Source organism: Panthera onca, chromosome D1, assembly GCF_046562875.1.
Source record: "Panthera onca isolate mPanOnc1 chromosome D1, mPanOnc1 haplotype 2, whole genome shotgun sequence".
NCBI classification, from domain to species: domain Eukaryota; kingdom Metazoa; phylum Chordata; class Mammalia; order Carnivora; family Felidae; genus Panthera; species Panthera onca.
Genome location: NC_138348.1, coordinates 114,265,796 through 114,287,622, shown reverse-complemented (window position 1 = coordinate 114,287,622; position 21,827 = coordinate 114,265,796). Strand labels below are relative to the sequence as shown.

Below are 21,827 nucleotides of genomic sequence, written 5' to 3'. Positions count from 1 at the left end.
ATGCACATTGTTACTTTTAATAGAGATAACGCTATTTCTCACTACCGTAAACGTAACTTTACATGCACCAAGAAACCAAAAAATTCATTTGGCTCACTTTATTGTAGTGGTCTGGAATGGAGCCCACGACGTCTCTGAAATATATATGAAGCATTAAAAAGAAAAAGATCTATGTGCTGTGTCAAGAAGAGATGCCAATAATATATTTAGTGAGTAAAGTCAGTATGGGACACGTAGAGTATGACATGTGTGGGTATACATGTGTTATCAAAACACATGCATGAGGAAGAAATGCAGAACATATCACAAAACTGAAAACTGAAGTTGTTTAGTTTTTTCCCTGATGAGTAGGACACAAAAAACTTAGGCTTTTTCTTTCCTATTTTTTTTTTTTTTAATTTACTTATTTTTGAGAGAGTGAGCAGGGCAGAGGCAGAGAGAGAGAGGGGAGAGAATCCCAAGCAGGCTCCATGCTATCCATGTGAAGCCTGGCGCCCAACACTGGGCTCAGACTCACGAATCGTGAGATCAAGACCTGGGCCAAAATCCAGAGTCGGACGCTTAACCGACTGAGCCACCCAGGCGTTCCTTAGTCTTTTTCCATTCTGCCTTTCTGTAGTTGTTAACATTAAAAAAAAGAGTTGTAAAAATAAATACACTTAGGAAGAAAAAGTTTGCTTTAAGGAGCACAAAGTACTGAATTTAATAACGTCATTTTTGTTTATAAACCTATTAATTGAAGTGTATGTACTACAGGGTTTTAAGCTCATTTACAGAAGGTTCAGAATGTTCAAAGGGAGGCCCTCCATTCTTCCTCAGGTATTTACTGTGCAGGGTCTGCCGGCCTGTGCCCTAAAGGCTGGGTGAGCAGGTCACTGGCAGGACAGACAGGTCATTGCGGCTCTGTCCCGTACGTGGGAACGCAGCCTCGAAGAGAAAACTAGTGTGTGTGGTCAGGGAAGGCTGATGGGAGGGGTGACATCTGAAGGAGGAGAGCCTGGTGGCCGTTCGGTAGAAGACCCTGGAAACAGGGGGCGTGGTGAGAAGTCGGGCTCTGAAGGAGGCTCCCCAGTGGTGAAGAAGGAAGAGCTGCTGCCTCTGGAGGCTGAGTTCTTAGCGATACCGCGGTGCAGACGAGGCGGAGACAGTGCAGTGGCGCCTGCCTGCCGGGTGGAGGGGACAGGGGAGGCAGGTGTGTGTCCAGGATGGTGCTCTTGGTGGAGAGCCATAACCGGTAGAAAAGGCAGAGGTACCTGCGCGGGGGCAGGCTCGGGGACGGCAGCAGGGCCCGTTGGGGGAGGTGTCCGGAACCGTCCCGCGACTGCTGCCGACTTGGTCCTCTCTCGGCTGCTCAGGAACTTGGAATGTCAAAAGCGATTTGCCACCGGGCCCTCTTCCCAAGAAAAGGTGGAGCCCAGCCATCGGGGTTCATTTGTGGAGGTTCTGCCTTCCCAGTAGTGGCGTCGAGCCCACCCGACAGTGACTGCCGCTGAGAAAAGCAGTTGGGTCTGTCGCGTTCACCGAGGTTACTTCCCACTCGCCTGCTGGTAGACACTGGCCCCGCCAGCAAGCTGCAGCCCTGGACGCGGCTGGCGCTGGGTGCCCCAAGCCGGTGGGCGGGGCGGGGGGGGCCGTTTAGGAGTGCGTGTGACCCCATCAGTGCCCGGTATCAGACACGAAGCCAACTGGCCTGTGGCCGTGGGCGGGGGGGGATGCGCAGAGCCCCCTCAGGGTCACTCCTAGGGCTGGCCGGCACCTGCCAGGGCTGGTACGTGGAGGAAAAGAGGACTCGGGCCGTGCGGGGTGGAGTGAGCTGTGCGATGTGGTAGCACGCGGAGCCCTGTCGTGGTTCAGTGTTGCCGCTGGAGTGGGGTCCGCGCCGCTGCCGTGGGGGTTCGGGGAGCGCACACGCACCATCCACTTGGAATGGTCCTTGGTTCCGCCGATCTGCACCTGTACCTCGCGGAATTCCAGCCAGCGCTCTGACTCCCGTCTCCACCTGACTCGCCTCCCCGGATCCTGGGGTAGGCGCGCAGGTGGGCCCAGAGGTACCCGGAACTCACAGGTCTGCCCTGGGCTCCCCTCTTCCTGCTGCAGCCCTCACAGCCCAGCCGTCCGGTAGCTTCCTCCCCCCAGGAAGGTGCAGGAATCTCCCAGCTCCCTTCCCGGGTGCTGCTCCCTCTCTCCATAGCTTTCAGATGGGGGACCCTGCCCCCTTCTTCGCCCACCTCCCCCAGCCACTTCTGGGTTGCTGAAATGGCACCTTTTCCTGACACCTGTGGACTGCAGTGCCCCTCGCCGAAGAGCCTTGTAGTCATTTATTAATTAGTAGTTTGTATAAAGAAGTGGAGACGGGTCAGGAATCGGGATACAGGTTTCCTTTTCTCCTCTGAACATATGCTCAATTCTGTGACGTTTTGTTTTTAAATATGCACTCCCCCCACCCCCCCCCTTGTTTTTTTGTTTCTACCAAGTAAAAACCAACGGTGATTTTTTTTTTTTCTTTCTGTATTTATAGGTCCTCTGCCTGACGGATGGGAACAAGCCATGACTCAGGATGGAGAAATCTACTATATAAACCATAAGAACAAGACCACCTCTTGGCTAGACCCGAGGCTTGACCCTCGTTTTGGTAAAGGTTCAACTCAAAACCTTTTTTAGATATTTTTGATAACTGTGTGTGTGTGTGTGTGTGTGTGTGTGTGTGTGTGTGTGTGTGAATTTGGGAACAGCCCCTGAAATAAAATTGCGTTGCTTTCTAGTATTGAACAGGAGGACTGCCCAGCCAGCTTTTCCAGTCCTGCTTTTATACCTCCTTACATATGTTCACTCTGCACCTGACACATGCAGGCGTGAGTCTGCTCTGCAGCCTGGGCGCCTGGGCTGGGGGTGGGGTGGGACGGCTTGTGGCAGCTCACTAACCAGAGTCCTGCTCCTTTCACCCTTTGAGCGACGCAGTGAATGTGCGTAAAACGGTCTTTCTAACTGCAGTGCTAGTCAGGCTGCCACGCTGCTCTAGGGCCTGGGATGCCGGCTTTGGTCCTGACCCAGTGTCTGCCTCTGTGCACCTGAGCGAGGAGTGGCCTGTGCTGGAGGCCGTCTGGTTTTCTGTCTCCACTGGGCTGGAGCTGTCACCCTGGGGAGGCGCGAGTGAAGGCATTTTCTCTGTTCTTCTTCCTCTGACTGGCTTTCTTTTTTTAAAGGAAGGTTCCTTAGTTTTTTATTCGGGAAACAAAAAAGCAAAGGCGTATTCCCTTCTAAATCACCCTCTGCACAAAGGAACACGCCCCTCCCAAATGCACACGTTCACATTCTGATAATCATATACACCCTCTTTAGTGCCTTTTTATCCCGTGTTTTTCCGCCGTTCTGTTATTTCAGTGGGGTTTCTGAGACACTCTCCCAAAGCCACGGAAAACTGAATCTAAAAAGGAGCAAAGCCTTGTGGTTTTGAAGTTTGCATTTTGGACTGGATACAGCTAAATGAAAACAACGTGCAGATCATCGAGTAGGTCAGACTGAGGAGTGTGGGGCTTTTGAAGCTCTACGGGGTTGACCTAACAACGACTGTGGGGACTCTTACGGGAAGGAGGAATTAACTCTGTGAATGCCTTCAAAACACAGTCCTGGGGGGAAAAGAAACTCTGCCCAGAGCTGCTTGGGTAAAATTACTTCCCTCTCAGAGACATTGTGAATGGTTTGGCTGTGTCTGTATGTATGCCTTCAGAAACCTCCAACATCTGGGTTTCCCCCAAGCTGACTGGTCATTGGTGGGCTAGTTGGGACCCCCTGTTCACACGAAGCCAAGGTGGATCGGAGAACAGACCGTCCTTTTGACGGATAGCCGGTTTGGCTTAAATGTTAGACTTTTGAGCTTCAAAGTCTGTTTGGGTGTTAAAAAAGTAATGTGGCGTGTTAATAATTTGCAACTTCAGATTTTATTTAATACTTCAGTAAGCCTTGTGGTTGAAATAGGAAACCAAGTAAGGTAGAGAATTTTAATAAATGTTGCCATTTGTATGGACTGGAGCGATAACAGCCATGTTTCCTTAAGTCATATTTAATGAAATGGATTCAGCTTGTCCACATTTTGGAGATTTTTTTTTTAAGTGGTCTGTGGTCCCCCCCCCCCCCCCCCAAACATAAGGTTATGAAAGATGATAATTAACTCTTGGCTAACTCCAGAAATCAGGAATTGGGACAAAGTTGTTGTTGTTTTTGTTTTTGCTTTGTTTTTTTCTGTAAGTGCTTTCAGTTAAAATAGTGAAATAAAGCAACTTGACCGTGACCCTAGGTAGATCCATTAATTACGCACAGAGCTTGGTCTTTTGTTTTGAGTAAGGAAGAGTACTGAAAACAATTCTCCCACCCTGCCTTCTGCACATGCATACGCACATTCAATTGCATATTCCAGAGAAAAGTTCCATAAAATTCTCTTACTGCCCATAGTTTCCCTGTTTGGGCCCACTGTGTGTGTGTCTTCCAGACAGGCTTGATAACCTGCCAAAGCTTTTTATTTTGTGGCCTGACTTTTAATCTGTTCCAGACCTTTTCAATCAGAGCCCCAGTGTAACAGGGGGGCGGGGGCTTCTCCAGGCTGGGGCTCTGGCGGTTAGAGCCAGGCTGCTGAGTGCAGGGGTGCTCATGAAGTCTGAGGTTCGAGACAGGAGTGGGTTTTATCTCTGCCAGAAAAATACAGATTGTCCGCTTTCTGACCCTTTGAGCTGTGCACATACAACAAACGGTGGGTTCTTGTTTTCGTGGTTGTGAGGTTGCTTTCCTGTACTCCCCAAATCTGTATTATTTACCTGTGTTTAGCTTGGTTCAAGTTAATCTTCTCTTGTGATGTTGTGGAATAGAAGGTTCCACCTCTGTGTAAGCTGTGTGAGCTTGACGTCCCTTCCCTTCTTCAGACACCAGCCTCTTAACATTTTAGAATCCTGTGTCCGTCCTCCTTCCTGCAGAAAGTTAATAAATTATCCATATGATTTCAGGAAATTAAAGAGTAATTTGTGGATTGCTTTTCTTTCATCCGATTTTCTTGTTTAACGTTTAAAAACTATACATTTTTGACATTTACGTTATTTTAGAGAATTTACTAGTAATTTGTAACAAATCATGAAGTGACATCACTGACAATAAGGATTCCCTGATACTTATTGGCTTTGAGAAAAGAAGGGGTTTTGTTTGTTTTTAAGGATTCCTGTTAGGAATTTTGAATTAATCCAATTAGGAATTGGTGCCTGAATATTATGTAGGCTGTTACATTACTTCATATAATGACTCTTTCCTGGAGATTTTAAATATGTAAATGTATTGTAAACGTGAAGAGTCTCAAGTTTTAAACATTTCCTTGTTATGTAATGGTCCTATGAATAGTGTCTGGTAAAAGCCCTAATGAAAACACACAAAAATATCATTTCTTTTTAGAATGAAAGATCTCCAAAACACTAATAATCAGTGGACTCATCTTTTGTGTCATGTTACTGTCCTTACTGTTTATATAAAAGGGCATATTAAATAATGTTAGCAATTTGTGTTTCTGGAAATAAGTGCTGATGGTACCACTGGAAAAAAACATGTTTGGTGTAAATGGAATATTGGAACCAGAGATTTGGGCTAAAAAATATATCTTTTGAGTCTTAAACGATGTAATGAGCAATCTCGTGTGGCAAAAACAGAATAGTCTTTAATTCCTAACAGTTCTGTGCATAGAAATTCTGTGCACAGAAATGTCAAAGGTAATCAAAACCCAGATGTTGATTTTGGTTCTTTGTTTCAGTTTCCCAAAACTTGGTGTGTGTGTGTGTGTGTGTGTGTGTGTGTGTGTGTGAGTGAGAGTGAGAGAGAGGGAATTTCCTAAAACAAAGATAACTAAAATGAAAAAAGGAAGAATAGATAATTTATTAAGACTCATAGCCAAAGTGAAGCACATATTTCTTTTTTATTTATTTTATTTTTTTTTAATGTTTTATTTATTTTTGAGACCGAGAGAGAGAGAGCATGAGCAGGGAAGGGGCAGAGAGGGAGGGAGACAGAGAATCTGAGCAGGCTCCAGGCTCTGAGCTGTCAGCACAGAGCCGGACATGGGGCTCGAACTCACAAGCCACGAGATCATGACCTGAGCCGAAGTCGGACGCTTAACCGACTGAGCCACCGAGGCGCCCCAAGCACGTATTTCTTAATCAAGGTTAAATCTTTGCATCAATAGTGAGAGGTTTATTAAAAACTTTAACTTTTTAGATATACATTAACCTTTTCTTTTTAACACCAAATATTCTCGATAGCTGTTGTAATAAGTGAAGTAGTACTTTACTTTTGATGAAAATGTACCTAATGACCAACTGAATACCTAAGTCTGCTCTAGTGGACACAGGAAAATGCACTGAAGGCTGTGGACACTGAGCTGTATCTCCGTGAATGGAGTCTTGGGTGGATAGAATGTCAACATCTAACCATTTGAACTTTACTAAAACAAGTGTCTGGATAATCATGTGTTAAAGTATTTTTTTTCCTTACACTCTTTTAAATCTTTCCTGGTGATCCCAAATTGTGCATACTGGGTTGTAGACTGCATTATTCACTCCTTAGGAGAGAGGGAAAAAGATAATTCATTGTATTTTAGGTAAGAAGAACTGTTGCTAATGAAAAAATTTTAATGGATAAACCTCCCAAAATTTGGCCCTGGAAAGAAATATATAATGCCTCTAACCCGCATTTGTCAAGATGTCAAGGCGGTGTCAAGGGCGGTGAAAAGTGGTATTCTGGGGCTGGGGGCGCGCAGCATCCCTGGCCCTCACTCACCAGTGCCACTCAGTCGCTGTTGACTCCCCACACCAACACATACGTGCTTAAAAAAAAATAATGGGGGAAGACATACGAAGAATTGCTCAAAATAGGTGTTCCTCTGAGACGTAGGGAAACTGTGACCTGTCCAAGGTTCTATAGTTCTGTGACAGAACTGGAATCTGAACTTGATCTTTTCAGACCTAGAAGTGTTTTGAAATTTAGATTTCATGCAGTTACTGTTTTAGAAACACCCCTAATTCATCAACACTGAAACATGGACATTTCAGAGGGAAGAAGGTGACAATGGTTAATGCATTTCTATTGTGACTCACCTTGAGGAAATTACTCGGAGGTTTCCAGTTACAGAAGAGATGGCCTGATGGCAGCGGAGGGTGAAGCCGTCCGGATGGATTATCGTGCCACCTCCATCATGTTCTTAAGAGCCTGTCTTCCAGCCTCAGTTTTGACCTTTCCCTAGAGTAGGAGCTTAGCAGTTGGTTCTATTTAAGGAAGGTTCTAATGACCAGAAAGTATGTGTCCCTTTATTACCTAGAAGTTTACTTCCTGTCAGATTTGTGAACACAGTTCAATCCCAGAAGCATTCTCTGTCCTACTGTGGCTTGTCCTTTTTTTTTTTTTTCGTGCACTAAGAGTTCTGGGATCTCAACCAGGTCGCTCCCCTTCTCTGGACACCGTTTTACTGCTGACTCTTTAAATGTAACACGCAAGGTAGTCTTTTTTTATGTGTGCGTTTTCCACTGAGAAAGATAATTAGGGTGTGTCTCAACTTTTATATGCCTTCCAAACATCCTGTTTTCACATCCACAGAAGGTAGCTAGCCTCCCGCTTACTGTGTAGTGGTTATTCCGTAATGTGCTGAGTTCAAGTGAGCTCTGATGCAGAAGATGTTACCTGCTCAATCGGGAATCGAGCTCTGAGCTTTTCTGGTACCACAGACTAACCCAACTCACTCAGAACAGTACCTGACTTCTCTTGACTTACATGTGATGAGATTATACTGGATGCTTTTTGAGGATTATTTCTGGCACTTAATTAAAATTTAATAAAGGATGCTAGATTGTGGATTCTTCAGTGACTGCTTTGGACCCTTGCTTAAGGCTACTCCCCAGCAGCCTTATGGACTCGAGCCCATGAGGTTTCAGAGACACTTTTGGACTTTTTATTGCATCATCTCAGTTTAGCCCTTGGCCCTCCGGTCACAGCTGGGAAGTACTTTTGAAGAGGAGACAGAGAAATCTTTCAGCCCTTAACCTAAAGACGAGCCTGATCCCGTGGTGCGTATGCCCAGGAAACAGACCTGATGGGGGGGGCCGTTCTGCGTCGAACAGTTTGGTCCTCACTCAGTCTCTGGATGCAGAGGAGTTTAAAGATGCTTACATTAGCAGGGTTCAGCTTGGCTGCCTTAAAGATGGTGCATCTTTGGTATGCTTTGTTTCTAAAATGGAGAACTCCTGTAAAGCTGCTCTGATCAAGGCAAAAGCCTGATGGAAGCTGATGTGAAGTAATATCCCAGGCTGTGTACGTAGTGAAGTCTGACTTAAAACACAGTTCGAGATTGTTAGCAATTATTACCCTTATTTTATGCTTTTTTTTAACTTAAGTAAGCACTTAGTGAAATGAATATCTATTTTTTGAAATGAGTGTTCTAACGCCGAAGATTATAGAATATCAAAATAATTTCAGTACCGGAGGTTTGCTGTTTTATTTGTGTACGTGTGGTTTGTTTTATCATGTTTGGTTTTTGCTTTTTAATGTTACATTCAGGAGGATGGTGCCCAAAAACTTGATCCCTGATGATAAAAGCAGTCTCACCAAGGGTGAGCACACGTAGTTTGTATTTGATGGTGGTTTACGGATGCAGTCACATAGTGAAGAAACATCTTTTTTTTTACGGGAGTTATCCATGTGGAATTTTTAAAACTTAAAATCTTTTAAAAAAAAAAAAGTTTTCCTTTTAATGTTTACTCATTTTTTGAGAGCTAGAGAGACAGCTTCAGTGGAGGAGGGGCAGAGAGAGAGAGGCAGACGCAGAATCCGAAGCAGGCTCCAGGCTTCGAGCTGTCGGCACAGAGCCCAGTGCAAGGCTCAACTCACGAACCGTGAGATCACGACGCAAGCTGAAGTCAAACGTTTAACCGACTGAGCCACCCAGGAGCCCCTTTCATGCCAGTCTCTTGGTAGATGTTTGAAAGAAGTTGAATTGACCTAAATAATGGCTTGTTGTCAGTATTTTTTAAACAGTTTAAAGATTTAAAGTCTTAAACCCAGTTTTGGGGGCCTGTGGGTTGATGTTTGGGAAAGGAGCAAAGTACAGAGTGTGAGAGGGAGGGACTGAGGGATGAGGGACTCCCCACCCGCTGCCTGTGATGAGACCTGAGCCCTGGGACTCAGAGCCTGCAGCCAAGCCCTGGAGCTGGGGCCTGGAGCCAGGGTCTGGAGGAGGTGAGCTGCTGTCACCTAAAAAAACCACAGTGAGATGCCGGCTGGTAGCCAGTCAGACTGCTAAAATCAAGGACAGACTGTGCAAGAGTTGACCGGAATAGGGAGAAGTTGGAACCCTCACTCGGTGCTGAGGGGACTGAAAACTGATACAGCCGTTTGGGAAAACGGTGTTGGCAGATCCTTGAGTTGGACACACAGTCGCACTAGGGCCTCGCAGGTCCTTTCCTAGGTGTTTATGCAAAAGAAGTGGAAACCGTGCATCTGCACAGACACCTGAACACGAGTACTCAGCAGAGTCCTTCACAGCAGCCAAGAGGTGGAAATGACACAGGGACCCATCAGTTGATGAACGGATGGAAAGGGTGCTACATCCCATGGTGGAATATTACTTGGCAACAAAAAGACCGGAGATGCTGGTACACACTGCAAAGATGGCTGAATCTTGACACGTGCAAGTTCACGTGAAACCCGCCAGTCCCAGAAGGCCACGTACTGTTTTACTCTGTTGACCCGTTCTGTCCAGGATCAGCACATCTACAGATGGGAATCTGTCACTGTCTCCCGGAGTTGGGGGCACGGGAAGTGTAGTGCTGAGGATACCCAGTCTCTTTCAGGGGATGAAAATGTTCTGAAATTGGTGATGGCTACACAATTCTGTGAATCTTTACAAACTGTTAAAAGGGTGACATAGGTCAGTAAAACTTATTTTTTAAGATTTTATTTTTTTTTAAGTCTACTTATTTTTGAGAGAGAGACAGCATGAACAGGGGAGGGGCAGAGAGAGAGGGAGAGGGTCATTCCCAAGCAGGCTTGGAGCTGTCGGCCCAGAGCCCTACACCAGGCTCAAGCTCGTGAACTGTGAGATCCTGACTTGAGCCAAAACCAAGTCAGACACTTAACCGACTGAGCCACCCAGGCCCCCGAGATTTTATTTTTAAGTAATCTCTACACCCAACATGGGGCTGGAACCCATAATCCCAAGGTCAAGAGTTGGTCGCTCTACCGACTGAGCCATCCAGGCACCCCAGTAAAGCTTACTTTTTAAGAAAGCATTCCTGGCACAGCACTGCCATTTGAGTACATAGCTTAATCAAGAGCATTCATTTCTTTTAACAAGTCTATTATTTTATAGTCTTGAGTGTCCTTGTAGGTATGTGCAAAACCTAAAATTTGTTTTTAAATGTTAAGAACAGACTAATATGCAGGCATGCAGTGTCCGAGACTTGATAAAATATTAGACAAAGTAAAACGTGCCTTCTGGAGTCATGAGGGACTGGGTGTAAGTTAACGTTTTTAAAAGTTCAGACACTGGTTCCAATTTTAAATTCATGCTTAATGAAGGCATCACTAGGACTGAATGTATTTTCCCAAAGTTTATGGTTGATTGTCAGTTCTGTAACACTTTGTAATATTTCGAGATTGAGGTTAGCAATTATGAAGTCTTAAAAACATTCTGAAATTTGAAAATGCAGGTCCTGAAGATGAAGTCTGGGAAGAGACCCGCCAGGGGCATGGCCTCCTGTGTGTTGAGAAGGTGGTGTCTTTCCAGTAATTGCTGAGACCATAGCTTGCTACCATAAAGCTGACAGGACTGATTTGTTAAGTGAAACTTGAAACAGTTACTATTTCATAGTCCAAGCTGCACAGACTCTGAATTTTAAAATACAGAATATTTTTTTAAAATCCTGTCATATTTCTTAAGGCCTTTTTTTTCTCTTTACCTTCTAGAAATGTTATTAAAAGTGGAGGAGACCTTGGGATTTCAGTAGTTGATCACGGAGAGAAGAACTTCGCACTGCTGTTCTGTGTGTTTTTTTTTTTTTTAGCCGCCCTGCCCCCTTTTCCTGGGAAACAAAGCCTGTTTTGTTTCTCCCCTGCTTGTGAGGTCTCTGCCAGGCCCTTGTGGGTGCGCTGCTCTGCTTTGTTGAAATGCGTGAGATACTGAGGAGGTAAAGAGCAGGATGCTTCTGGAGGGAATCATTCCAGCTTCCGTAGATCAGCGGGGTTGTTTGAGTTGGTCACTGAAATACGCTCTTCATAGGGAAAGCTTGTAGCACTGTTTGTACCCACAGGTAACAGCATTTGGGCAGACACAATTAAGTCCTCACCACTGTCAGCCAGAGAGACCATATCTGTTGCTAGTTTTGTGCAAACTTCAGTTCAGTTCTGCAGAGTTGTTTTTCCTTCATCTTTTGCTCTCCTGTTTCTCCCTTTATGTGGGTTTTGAATAAATAAGCTTAGATCTGAAAAAGATCCTACCAACCAATTCAGGAGCCTTCAGCAGCCCTCACTGTCCTTGATGATCACAGCTAACAGTATTTAATTCTGGAAAACTGAAGGGAAGCACAGGATCCTTTCCTCTTTATTTTCAAGCAATTTGTTATTGTCCGTTTTCACAACAGTACATATTTATATTAACTTGTTAAATGTTGTATTTCTTAAAAGTCCAGTGGGGAAAGCTGAATTTTCAGATGCTTCTTACTAGATGAAATATGTAAGCGTATAGCTCGAGAGTCAGTTTTGCAATCAGTCAAGTTATTAATGGGCTATTTCGTAGCAGTTTCTTGTTTAAATTATTTAATTGCTTGGAACCAAAAACATATTTTCCCCAATAGCTGTTTGTTCTAAGTTGCACTTTATGAGGTGCTCACTGCATGTGATAGGTTCTCAGATCATCCCCTCAACTCCTCCACACTGAAATAGCAAATGTATAGAACATTTCTGAGGGGAATATATCGAGTACTGAGTATTGTACTGGAATGCCAGGAGTGTGTTTCACTAAAGAAGAAGGATATCTCAGGGTTGAGTTAAGACTCCACTACCCAATTTTTCCACTTAGATCTTACTGGAAAGATAAATATTCGTATCTCTGAATTGTAGTGTACTGACAAACCGGGAGTGGCCTGGTAAAGTGGGAGAAGGCAGAGGGCAGCATAATTATCTGTAGGACTAGGAATCTTAAAGTTTAGGAAGAAGTGCCCCAGGGAAGGAACAAGGTAGCATTTATGCAGCACCTCTTGTCCCCAGGGCCAGAGTGTGTGCTCTGCATAGATTAATCTCCACAGTGTCTCCGAAAGGGACATACAGTATCCCCAGACACAGTTGAAGAAGCTGAGGATTAGAGGAATGACTGAATTGTGGGGTTGGTTTGACTACAAAGGCAATGTGTTTGGTATTGTGACAATACCTGTTGGTGACAAGTAGATGTAAGCAGTTGTATTAAATGAGATTGTTGATTCCAGACTTAAACGTGTTTGGAAGCATAACGGTGTCCTGAATAGCCTATGATTTAAATGGAAATCACAATACAGATTGTGGCAGATCTTAGCACTTAAAATTTCGGGCTTATTTTTTTGTATCCATTCCCCTACAAAATACTAAACTACAACCGTGATTATGAAACTTTAAGCCATTTATTCTTTCTAAAGACAGATCATAAATAAATGTGATTTTTGTTGGGCAGTATAAGACAACTAATCCGGCTTTGAACAGCATGGTCCTGTTTTGACGTCCCGTCTCTGCTCTGCCAGACAGAATACCAAAAAGAGATCACCAGAAAGACATGACTAGGGTCACAAATTGGGGAAAATAATCTCTGTGGGTCAGAAGGTAAAATCCACATAATACAGTGAGCAAGGGCAGGCAGGTTTAGGGGCCTCGGGTCCTGAGGATGTCAGGAGCTCAGAGTGTTACAGACAAGGGAGACAGGACAGCTGTGGGCCTGGCCTAGTCCAAGAGGAGGACTCACCACGCATCAAGTACAAATCTCAGCAATCCGTACACAGACCCTGTTCTTTTAACTACAGTGCAGTTAAATTAGATTCCTATGGGGCGCCTAGGCTCACTAGGTTTAGCGTCCACTAGGTTTAGCGTCCGACTTCAGCTCAGGTCATGATCTCGGGGCTTGTGAGTTCAAGCCCCGCCTCAGGCTCTGTGCCGACAGCTCAGAGCCTGGAGCCTGCGTCAGATTCTGTGTCTCCCTCGCTCTCTTCCCCTACCCCCCTTCTCAAAAATAAATGAACGTGTTAAAAAAAAAAAAAATAGTCCCAATAAAAAAAGTCAGCTTCGAAAAATGTATATGGTGTGCCCTACCAGCCATTAACACATATCATTAATGTTGGGATTAAAATTGTGGCATCTGGTATAAGATTAATGAATAGAAAGTCCAGAAGCAACGTAATGTGGCAATTTAGTCTGATAAAGATGTCTTTGGGGGAAGGATATACTTTATGTGGGTGGTGGTGGGCAAATAGGCATGAAAATATAAAATTAGATTTATTCACTCCATATTCCAGGATAAATTCCAAGTGGAGTGGATTGAATTGCCAAATAAATACATAAAAAGAAAGTGAATAGCTTTTGAATTAAAAAGTTGATGAATTGCTTTGTCATCAGGGAGTGGGGAAAACATAGCCCAAATTTCGAAAAGACTGATAAATTTGACTGCTTAAAAAATACAATTATATGGAAAAAGCAAACTAAAAAGAGAGATGGTAAACTGAGGGAGATTATTTGTAACATATATGTGACCACAGCTGTCTCTCCCTCATATATAAAGATTATCTAAAATAGAGAACGTAAAGAAAGACTAGCAAGTCTCTTGGAAAAGGTACAGACACAATTGGCATGAAAAATGCAAATGGCCCTTTAAAATAGGGAAATTGATCAAAGTTTTGAAATAGAACGTAGCAAAGTAAAATTACATTGACCAACCATTTCTCACTTTCCAGATTGGCAGAAGTCCAGAAGTTTGGCAAGGATTTCATGGGGAAAAAAGACTGTCCTACATCACTGGTAGGGATACAGCCAGGTACAACCCTGGTGTGGGAGGGAAGACGCAGGGAGACTTGGCAAAAGTACTCACTTTCAACGTGAAGTCAGCCACCTCTTCCAGCTAGGGCTCCACCCCAAGATACGGTAACAAAGAGACAAAATAATGTGCGTATGAGCTTATTCTAGGATAGTGAAAACTTAACAGGAAATTGGTTGAACGGGATACTAATAAGCTATTTTAAAAAGAAAATGAGAGAAAACCCCCCTATATCCTGCTTTGGAGTGGTCCCAGGGATATGTTGTTGTGAGTAAATAACAAAAAAGGCGAAGTGGAGGGGCGCCTGGGTGGCGCAGTCGGTTAAGCGTCTGACTTCAGCCAGGTCACGATCTCGCGGTCCGTGAGTTCGAGCCCCGCGTCAGGCTCTGGGCTGATGGCTCGGAGCCTGGAGCCTGTTTCCGATTCTGTGTCTCCCTCTCTCTCTGCCCCTCCCCCGTTCATGCTCTGTCTCTCTCTGTCCCAAAAATAAATAAAAAACGTTGGGAAAAAAAAAAAAAAAAAGGCGAAGTGGAGACAAGTAGAAAAGTAGCCTTAGCGTATGTGCCGCCCTGTGTCTACGAAGCATGCGTGTGGTTGCGTGGATTTTGCGAACACTGGTGACTGTTGGCTGTGAGCTGGTCAGGGTGGGGGAAGTAAGGCAGGTTTCTCCAGTTCAAGAGCACAGTGTCCCAAGCGAATCTGTAAATTGAGTTGGTGGCCATGTGACAGGGAGAGGGACTCTTAGGTAACTAACCCACAGTGATGTGACCGTATGTACCTAATGAATGTTTTGAGTCAACAGTGACAAATTAGAAACTTGTAATAATCATTTTGTTGGGCATACGTTTAACAGTCTGGAGAGGGCAATACCTACTAATGTTAGAACCAGGTTTTTCAGCATAAGAGAAAATGCTTAGAAGATCAAAGAATCCAAGTAAACACCCCGAATGGTAGGTACTGAGATTACGTCTGGATGAAAGGCTATGATGTTTGCTTCAGAATAATCGGGGAGACAGCAGGATAGAAGGGACTCCACGTGCATGGATTAGGATGCTGCCTGATGAGCACGTGAAGATCTGTCATCTGTGTTTTTTCTACTTCTCTCTCTGTGGAAATTATTTGGAAACTTTGAAACCTGTTCGGAAGCATTGCAGTGTAGTAAATAGCTCATGAGTTAGATGGAAATCTCAGTAGAAACTGCAAGTATTGGGAATGGAACAGTCATAAATTACACTATTTGAAGATGTAGGACACTCGGGAAAAGCATGACTTAAGGGTACATTTGTTGATTTAAATCCTCCAAGAAAAGATTTAAACTAAACGACTTCAAGTCAAGAAGTTAGGAAAAGAACTGGAGAAAGCCTGGAGAGAAAAGGCGGGAGCCTCATCACCTGCACACTGCCCACCCAGTAGGCCGGACTGAACGAGGCCGTTGTGCATGAGTTTGGCCTGTAACGGTCTTTCCTGCGATGTCCTCAGCTCCGTATCAACACACGTGGTGCCACAGCAGAGGTGGCCAGTCTTCGGTGGAATTTGCTCGAGTTACACATTGTCTGTCTTCACTACTTACATTTCTGCCTCAGTGAATACTCAACTCGAGTTTTTTTCAGCACTGACCTTGTTCTAGATGCTGCAGAGCCCCGAGGATACATAGGCCATTCCTGTGCCGGCGCCTGGAGGGACGAGGGTCTTAGCGCATCGTGGATGCTGCGAAATGCCGGGCAGTTCACTCAGATCTCCCAGAGTTGGCACTTACCAGGCGGCCTCTGTGGCACAGCCGAGGATGCATGAGAAACTGTCATGAGGAGTTGGGTACCTGCCCGGGGCAGCAGTGGGTCGCAGGAGCTGTCCGCGTACGTTAGGTCGGGTTTTGGTGGTGAGGGTCACAAGAGAGGTTGGTCTGAATGTTCCTTTCTTCGAATGCCCTGTGTCAGGATTGTGTTGGCCTCGTGAATGCTGTGTGAAGTGTGTCTTGTTTGCTGTTGTCTGGAGAAGGTGGTGTGAGATTGGTGTTCTCATTCAACATTTGTGAAGTTGTTTGGGCCTGAGGTTTTGTTGGTCAGTGTGTATTAACGATTTAGTAGAAGCAGGGACCCAAAATCTCACCTTGAACCGTTCTACACGTGTCTGAAAAGGGGATGTGTCCTTCCCATTTTCACATAATAAAACTTCCCTCCGCGGGAAATCCAGTAGAATAAGGATCCACCCGTTTCTGACTGTCACATGGTTACAGGTTCAACTAGGAACCAGCTCCTGAGTCTCCCTGGGCTGTGTGAGGGGACACAGCGGTGTTGCTGGAGATGAGCCTCCGCTGTCCAGATCTCGTGGGCTTGTTCGATCACGAGCGAGCCTCCCGTCGTGGAAATCTGCTTGTGTGTTAAGGGTTGATCATTTTAACGGGCTTTGCTGCTCTGAATGCTGAGTGTCATTTTGTGGGACTTGCATCTTTATATTTGTCATAAACCCTGTGCTCACGTCATTCACACTCCAGAAGTCACCACAGACGTCCCTGCCGCTCAGTCCTTTGTCAGCCTCCCAGCTCTAGAGGCAGCGGACATGACAGGTCCCCAGCCTGCGCTCGATCCTCTCTGGATGTGCGTGTAACGCGTCCTGTGCTTCCTGTGACATGCTTTGCTTTTACGTGGCATGTCTTCTGCCCCTGTCGCTGCAGGTGAGAGCGTCCTCTTGTTTCGGGCTCTCACCTGGCTGGCATCTTGTAACGGCAGCAGGGGTGACAGCGAGAACAGTAAATTAACCTAACCGTCATCCTGTCGGTGGCTTTCCTGCTACACTGACTGTGCCCAGATGCTTTTGAAAACCTGTCCTTTGCATTTGCAATTAGATTTTTAGGACCGATGTTTTGTTTCATTTTAGCCGTGAACCAGAGGGTCGGGCAGAGCGCCCCGGCGAAGCAGCCCCCGCCCCTGGCCCCGCAGAGCCCACCGGGGGGCGTCCTTGGCAGCGGCGGCTCCAACCAGCAGATGCGGCTGCAGCAGCTGCAGATGGAGAAGGAGAGGCTGCGTCTGAAGCAGCAGGAGCTGCTCCGGCAGGTGAGGCCCCAGGTTAGAGGCCAGCCTTCGCTTTTCGGGCTTCGCTTGCCGCGCGTGGGGCGGGGGGCTCGGCGCTCTGTCACGGCCGGGGTGACGCAGACGACGCGCCGGCTCCGTTCTCGTCCTGCTTCCCCGACCCGGCCCCCATCGCGGGTGGGCGCCCGTCCCCCCTGGGCTGCGGAGCCGTAGACGGCGCGGCTCGGACCGTTTTGCCCTCGGGACCCTGGCGTGGCCCTCGGGAGACCCCTTTTCCCGGAGACGGAAGTCCCTCGGGGGTGATAGGTCACTAAGGCGCTTCTCAGAGGACACGTGGGATTCGGCGTGGCTGAATCCAGGGTGTTTGACTTAAAACGTAATACACGTTGCCCCCAGTTGAGAAGGTCCCTGCGCTGGGGGCTCTCTCAGGTTGGCCCGGGTGCGGCCTCCCCCTGGATGGCTGGGAACCTGTCAGGACCTGTCCCCGGAGTTTCCCTTAAGAAAGTGCCGCTGGTCTTCGTGTTCCACCAGGGCAGACGGTCCGGCCCCTCAGGATGCGCTGGGCCCCCGCCTTGTTCCGGAAGGCGAGCTGAGGCCACAGGGTTTCAGACACCGGGGATGCGGTCTTAGAGTCACTTACTGTTGAAGTTTTACGTCAACTGTTGTGACAGTCCACACGACAGGGAGTGCCGATTCTGGAAGCGCGGGAGGCGAGGGTCCGCGAAGACAAAGCCTCCTCCTCCTCCTCCTCCTCCTCTGTGTCCTGAGTTCTCTTCTCGGGCGTCAGTCACCACCAGTTTCTCATTCTGTGTTTCCAGACACATCCTCTGTGTTCACAGATGTGAAACACGTGCGTCCGCTACTTGTCTCGCAATTGCAGCGTGCCACGTGTGGAAGTGACCGCATCGACCCGGGTGCGGGCGCTTCTGGGGGCCGTGCGCTCACAGTGTTCCTGGAAACCGTGATTTGAGAAACTGGAGCCCTGGGGAAGGAACCTAAGCCGGGGAAGTCCCAGACAGACTCAGCTTGAGGCCGTGCTGCCCGCGACCTGTCGTGTAACTCGAGCGTGCTTGGCGCCCACGGCGGGTCCTGACGGCAAGGGCTGTGCCAGGGCTGGTGTCAGGGAGCCGTCGTGACGGACGGAGTGCTTACCTGCCCTGGAGAGGGTGCAGAAAGGAAGCCGACGCAGTTCGCTGTGTCTCTTTCCAACAAGTTACTGGAAAGGGAAAATAATTTTCCTTTAAATTAAACTTTATCCTCGGAACAAGGGAATACCATCAAGGATGTAATTATGTCTCTGTTAGAAGAAAGAACGCAGCGTTTCACTCCATCACTGATCGGTCCTAGGTGGTCTAAGGAAGGACAGAGCTCAGTTTCACACACGGGGTGAAAACCATCAAAACTGAGAAATCTCACTAAGAACAATTAGTTAATTGCCAGTGTCAAAGTCTTAACTCTTTTAAAGTGTCCTGAGTTTTTTAAAGTCTAGAAATGGGCCGGCCATCATTATGTTGCATTCCGTAGATCAGCCTGGGCTTTTTGTTTGTCTGTTGTATTGTCTTGTTTTTTTTTTTGTGATGGGCGATGCTGCTGTTTATAAAACTCTTCCTCCCAAAGAGTTTTTCCAAGTCTCTCTCTCACTCTTCCTGTGGGTGATGGGTCCTGGCCAACATAGCTTAGCTTCCTTTATGGGTAATTTCTTTGTTTCTTCTTTACTACTGACTGTGTTGTTGTCTTTTCTTAATGTGGAAGTGACAGATCTCCTCTATTCTTATACTAATAGTCTGTTTGTTAGGATTTTTTGGTTTTGTTTTTTGGCAATCAGTATAAATTCATTATGTCTTAAGTCTTTTGGCTTCCTGTGAATTTGTTAGTTTCTGTTATCACTGAAACATTAAATTATATTTTTTTTCCTGCTTCTGATTCTCAGAAGCAAACAATCGACCTGACCAATTCGCATTTTATTTGGGTCCTGACACCTCAAGCCTTGCTGTCCTGTCCTTGCTGTTGAGTCCTCGGGGAGGTTTTGGTTTCTTGTGACTCCGTCGGCTCCTGTCTTCCTCGGTCTGCTGCTTCCTGGGCTGGCTTGGGAATCCTGTGCTGTGGTCATGTGTCTGGATGAAATTTGTAAGTCAGCCTACACAGCCAAACCATGCGGCTCAAAGTAATTTTTATCCATCTTATCTTTTACTCTTAGGCAATGCGGAATATCAATCCCAGCTCAGCAAATTCTCCAAAATGTCAGGTAGGCTCTTACTGATGTTTTAGCATTGAAAAAAAGAAAAAAAAGATACTAAATTAGGAAAGTGAGATCCTTGTGCTCAAGGGGCCTGTCCACACTGAACGTTAGCTCAGGTATAACTTTTGAGCCATCTTTCTCCCAAAATAACTTAGGTTCATATTGCCGCTCCCGGAAAGTCTGTGCTGCCTGCTTCCCGCTCACTCCCCCCAGGAAGCTGCTAGTTCTCATTTTGATTCCATGGAAGTCTTGTTTTATTCCACATTTGAAGCGTATTATGTCTCAGTTGCACATCCCATCAGCCTTCAGGTGTGCCTGATTTTCATTCGCATAGCTTAAAATAGTATTTATGATGATTTAGGATTTATAGGAATTAACCATTAGAACAGCAACAGGGTGACACAGATTATTTCCCTGGTTAGGCCACTGGAAGAAATCTCAAGAGTCATGATGGTGCTCTTAGCAGAAACCGTTTTTGCAGGGCGTTTCATAGGAAGAAGATCACGATTCTCAGAAGAGAGGAGGGTCTGCTGGGGTAGTGTTTTGGGTTTCTTTGTTGACGTTATCCACATTTCTCCCTGATGAACCCCAGAGAGCACTGGTTGAGAAGGCATCTTACGGGGACGGCAGGACTGTGGCCCTGTGTCCCTTTGACTGCAAGCACTTGTTTGATTCATGGAAGATAGACCTCTGTGCTCAGGGTTCACAAGGTTGGAAGGACTGAAGCCTAGGGGACGCGGCTTGTGTCTCAGGTGGGCAGAAGCAACCAGGAGGCGCCGTGTGGCCGCTGCGTCAGCATTAGCAGCAGAAGTGGGCTTTGGCAGGGCCCCTCTTGGTTTGGATGTTGTCACCTTGACCGTGGGATACCACCCTCCCAGAGACTAGATAACTATGTGAGAGGGAAAGCGGTTCCTTAGCCCACAAATGTCTTCTTGAATCAGGAGATTGTGTGAGGCAGGTAAGTCAGGACATTTGCTTCGACAGCGGAGCCCGATCCTGCCCCGAGAGCCGCTGCTCGCGCGTGCGCCTGGAGGCCACGGTTGTGGACCTTTAAAAGGAGAAGATCCGTGCCCTTGCTTTTTCTCCGGAGTGTTTATGGAAGAAGGCCAGCTGATGCCTGAGATTTATTTAAGCCAGAACAAGAAACCTGGAAGAGGTGTTTTAAAATCAACCTCGGATATGCTGGAGGATCAAACAGGATTTGTTACAGGAGTTTTGGTCACTGTGTTTCCCTGACAGTCGTGGAAATGTCAATAAATGTTAGGAAATTTGGCACGGGGTTAAATTTGAAATAGCTCAGAACACACAGAACATGGTAGTGTTTGTGTCAGGCAGGCGTGTGCGTTCTTGCGTGTTTTCTAGATGACCTGATAGAGCCAAGGAACAAGCTCACAAAGAGGAGCCTTGTCTTAAGTGCGGATGGCTTCCTGCAGGGTTTCCAGGACGATCAAGAAAGCCAGGAAGACCTTTCCAGTCTAGAGGAACCGGACCTGTAAAGGAATAGTGGAGGAAAGGCGACAGGTTATTCAGTAGTTCAGTGCCAGTCACTGTTCACAGTTTTCTTTTACTTTTCTAATAGAAATTAAGTGCAGATGAGTTCCCAAGCAACAGGAAGTCAGTGTCATTATTTTATAATTTTACATACGATCATATACTACGTTCAGACGCTGTGGGATGTGGGAAGGCACCAAACTTCACAGTGTTGCTGTCTTTCATTTTTTCCAAATAGGATTAACTAAACAGATCTGGACAGCAGGGTTCTCTGGTCGTGTAAACTGATGACAGTATGCGTGAGGTTAATGCAGAATTCTGAAAAAGTAAGATAACTTTAAAAGGATTGGTAGATCTTAGTTAAAGATGGGAAATAACCACCTTAATTTTTTAGGATTTGATTGCAGAATTTTGGAAAAAGTTGTCTTCAGAGCACTTAAAAATTTTAATTTCATTTGGATTGTCCACTATTTTTATGTTGGAAAAGCTATTTGTATCCTCAGAAAACACTTTTTGCAACTACAAATGTCATGTCCGCTCCTGAGGCTGAACCTGTAACGCTCACTTTTCTGGCCGCGTCTCTTTCTCCTCCATCAGTTGGAGACCTTCCGAGAGGGTCGGTGCCGTGTGCGCTGTCTGTGGTTTTCAGTTCCATTTCTGTTTCGGGGTCTTTTGAAAGACATATTGTGAGAAAGATCGTGCCCCGAGTGTGGACGCTTTTGCCTTCTCCCGTTGACTCCCGCCCCGCTGGCTGCGTGCACTCTTGCGTCCGGTGGCCCTGATCCCGCTCATGAGCGATCCCCCTTCCCTCTTGCCCAGTGAGACTGTCCGGTTCCTCTTCGAGGCCTGGACGTCAAAACCCGTTCTACGTGGCCTTCTCAGAGTCCTCGAGACCATTCAAGAAATGGAAACAAGACAGCTGTGCATAGGTATCTTAGCTTTATTTCTGAGCAAATTAGCTGCTTCAGTCTTCATAGAAATGATAGCTGTAAGTAGTTTGCCGCTAATG

General features: G+C 46.2%; 1 protein-coding gene across 8 annotated transcripts in view; it reads left to right on the top strand.

The window, feature by feature from the left end:
- Positions 1 to 21,827, top strand: part of YAP1 (Yes1 associated transcriptional regulator) — a 112,539-nt gene that overhangs the window by 73,679 nt on the left and 17,033 nt on the right. Inside the window, exons 4-6 of one of the 8 annotated variants that reach the window (XM_060604544.3) lie at positions 2,519 to 2,638; positions 16,937 to 17,124; positions 19,286 to 19,333. In XM_060604544.3, the coding sequence (XP_060460527.1) occupies positions 2,519 to 2,638; positions 16,937 to 17,124; positions 19,286 to 19,333 (356 nt within the window). The remainder of the gene's footprint in view (positions 1 to 2,518; positions 2,639 to 16,936; positions 17,125 to 19,285; positions 19,334 to 21,827) is intronic. The other 7 variants (XM_060604545.3, XM_060604546.3, XM_060604547.3 and 4 more) reach the window with 7 other exon arrangements.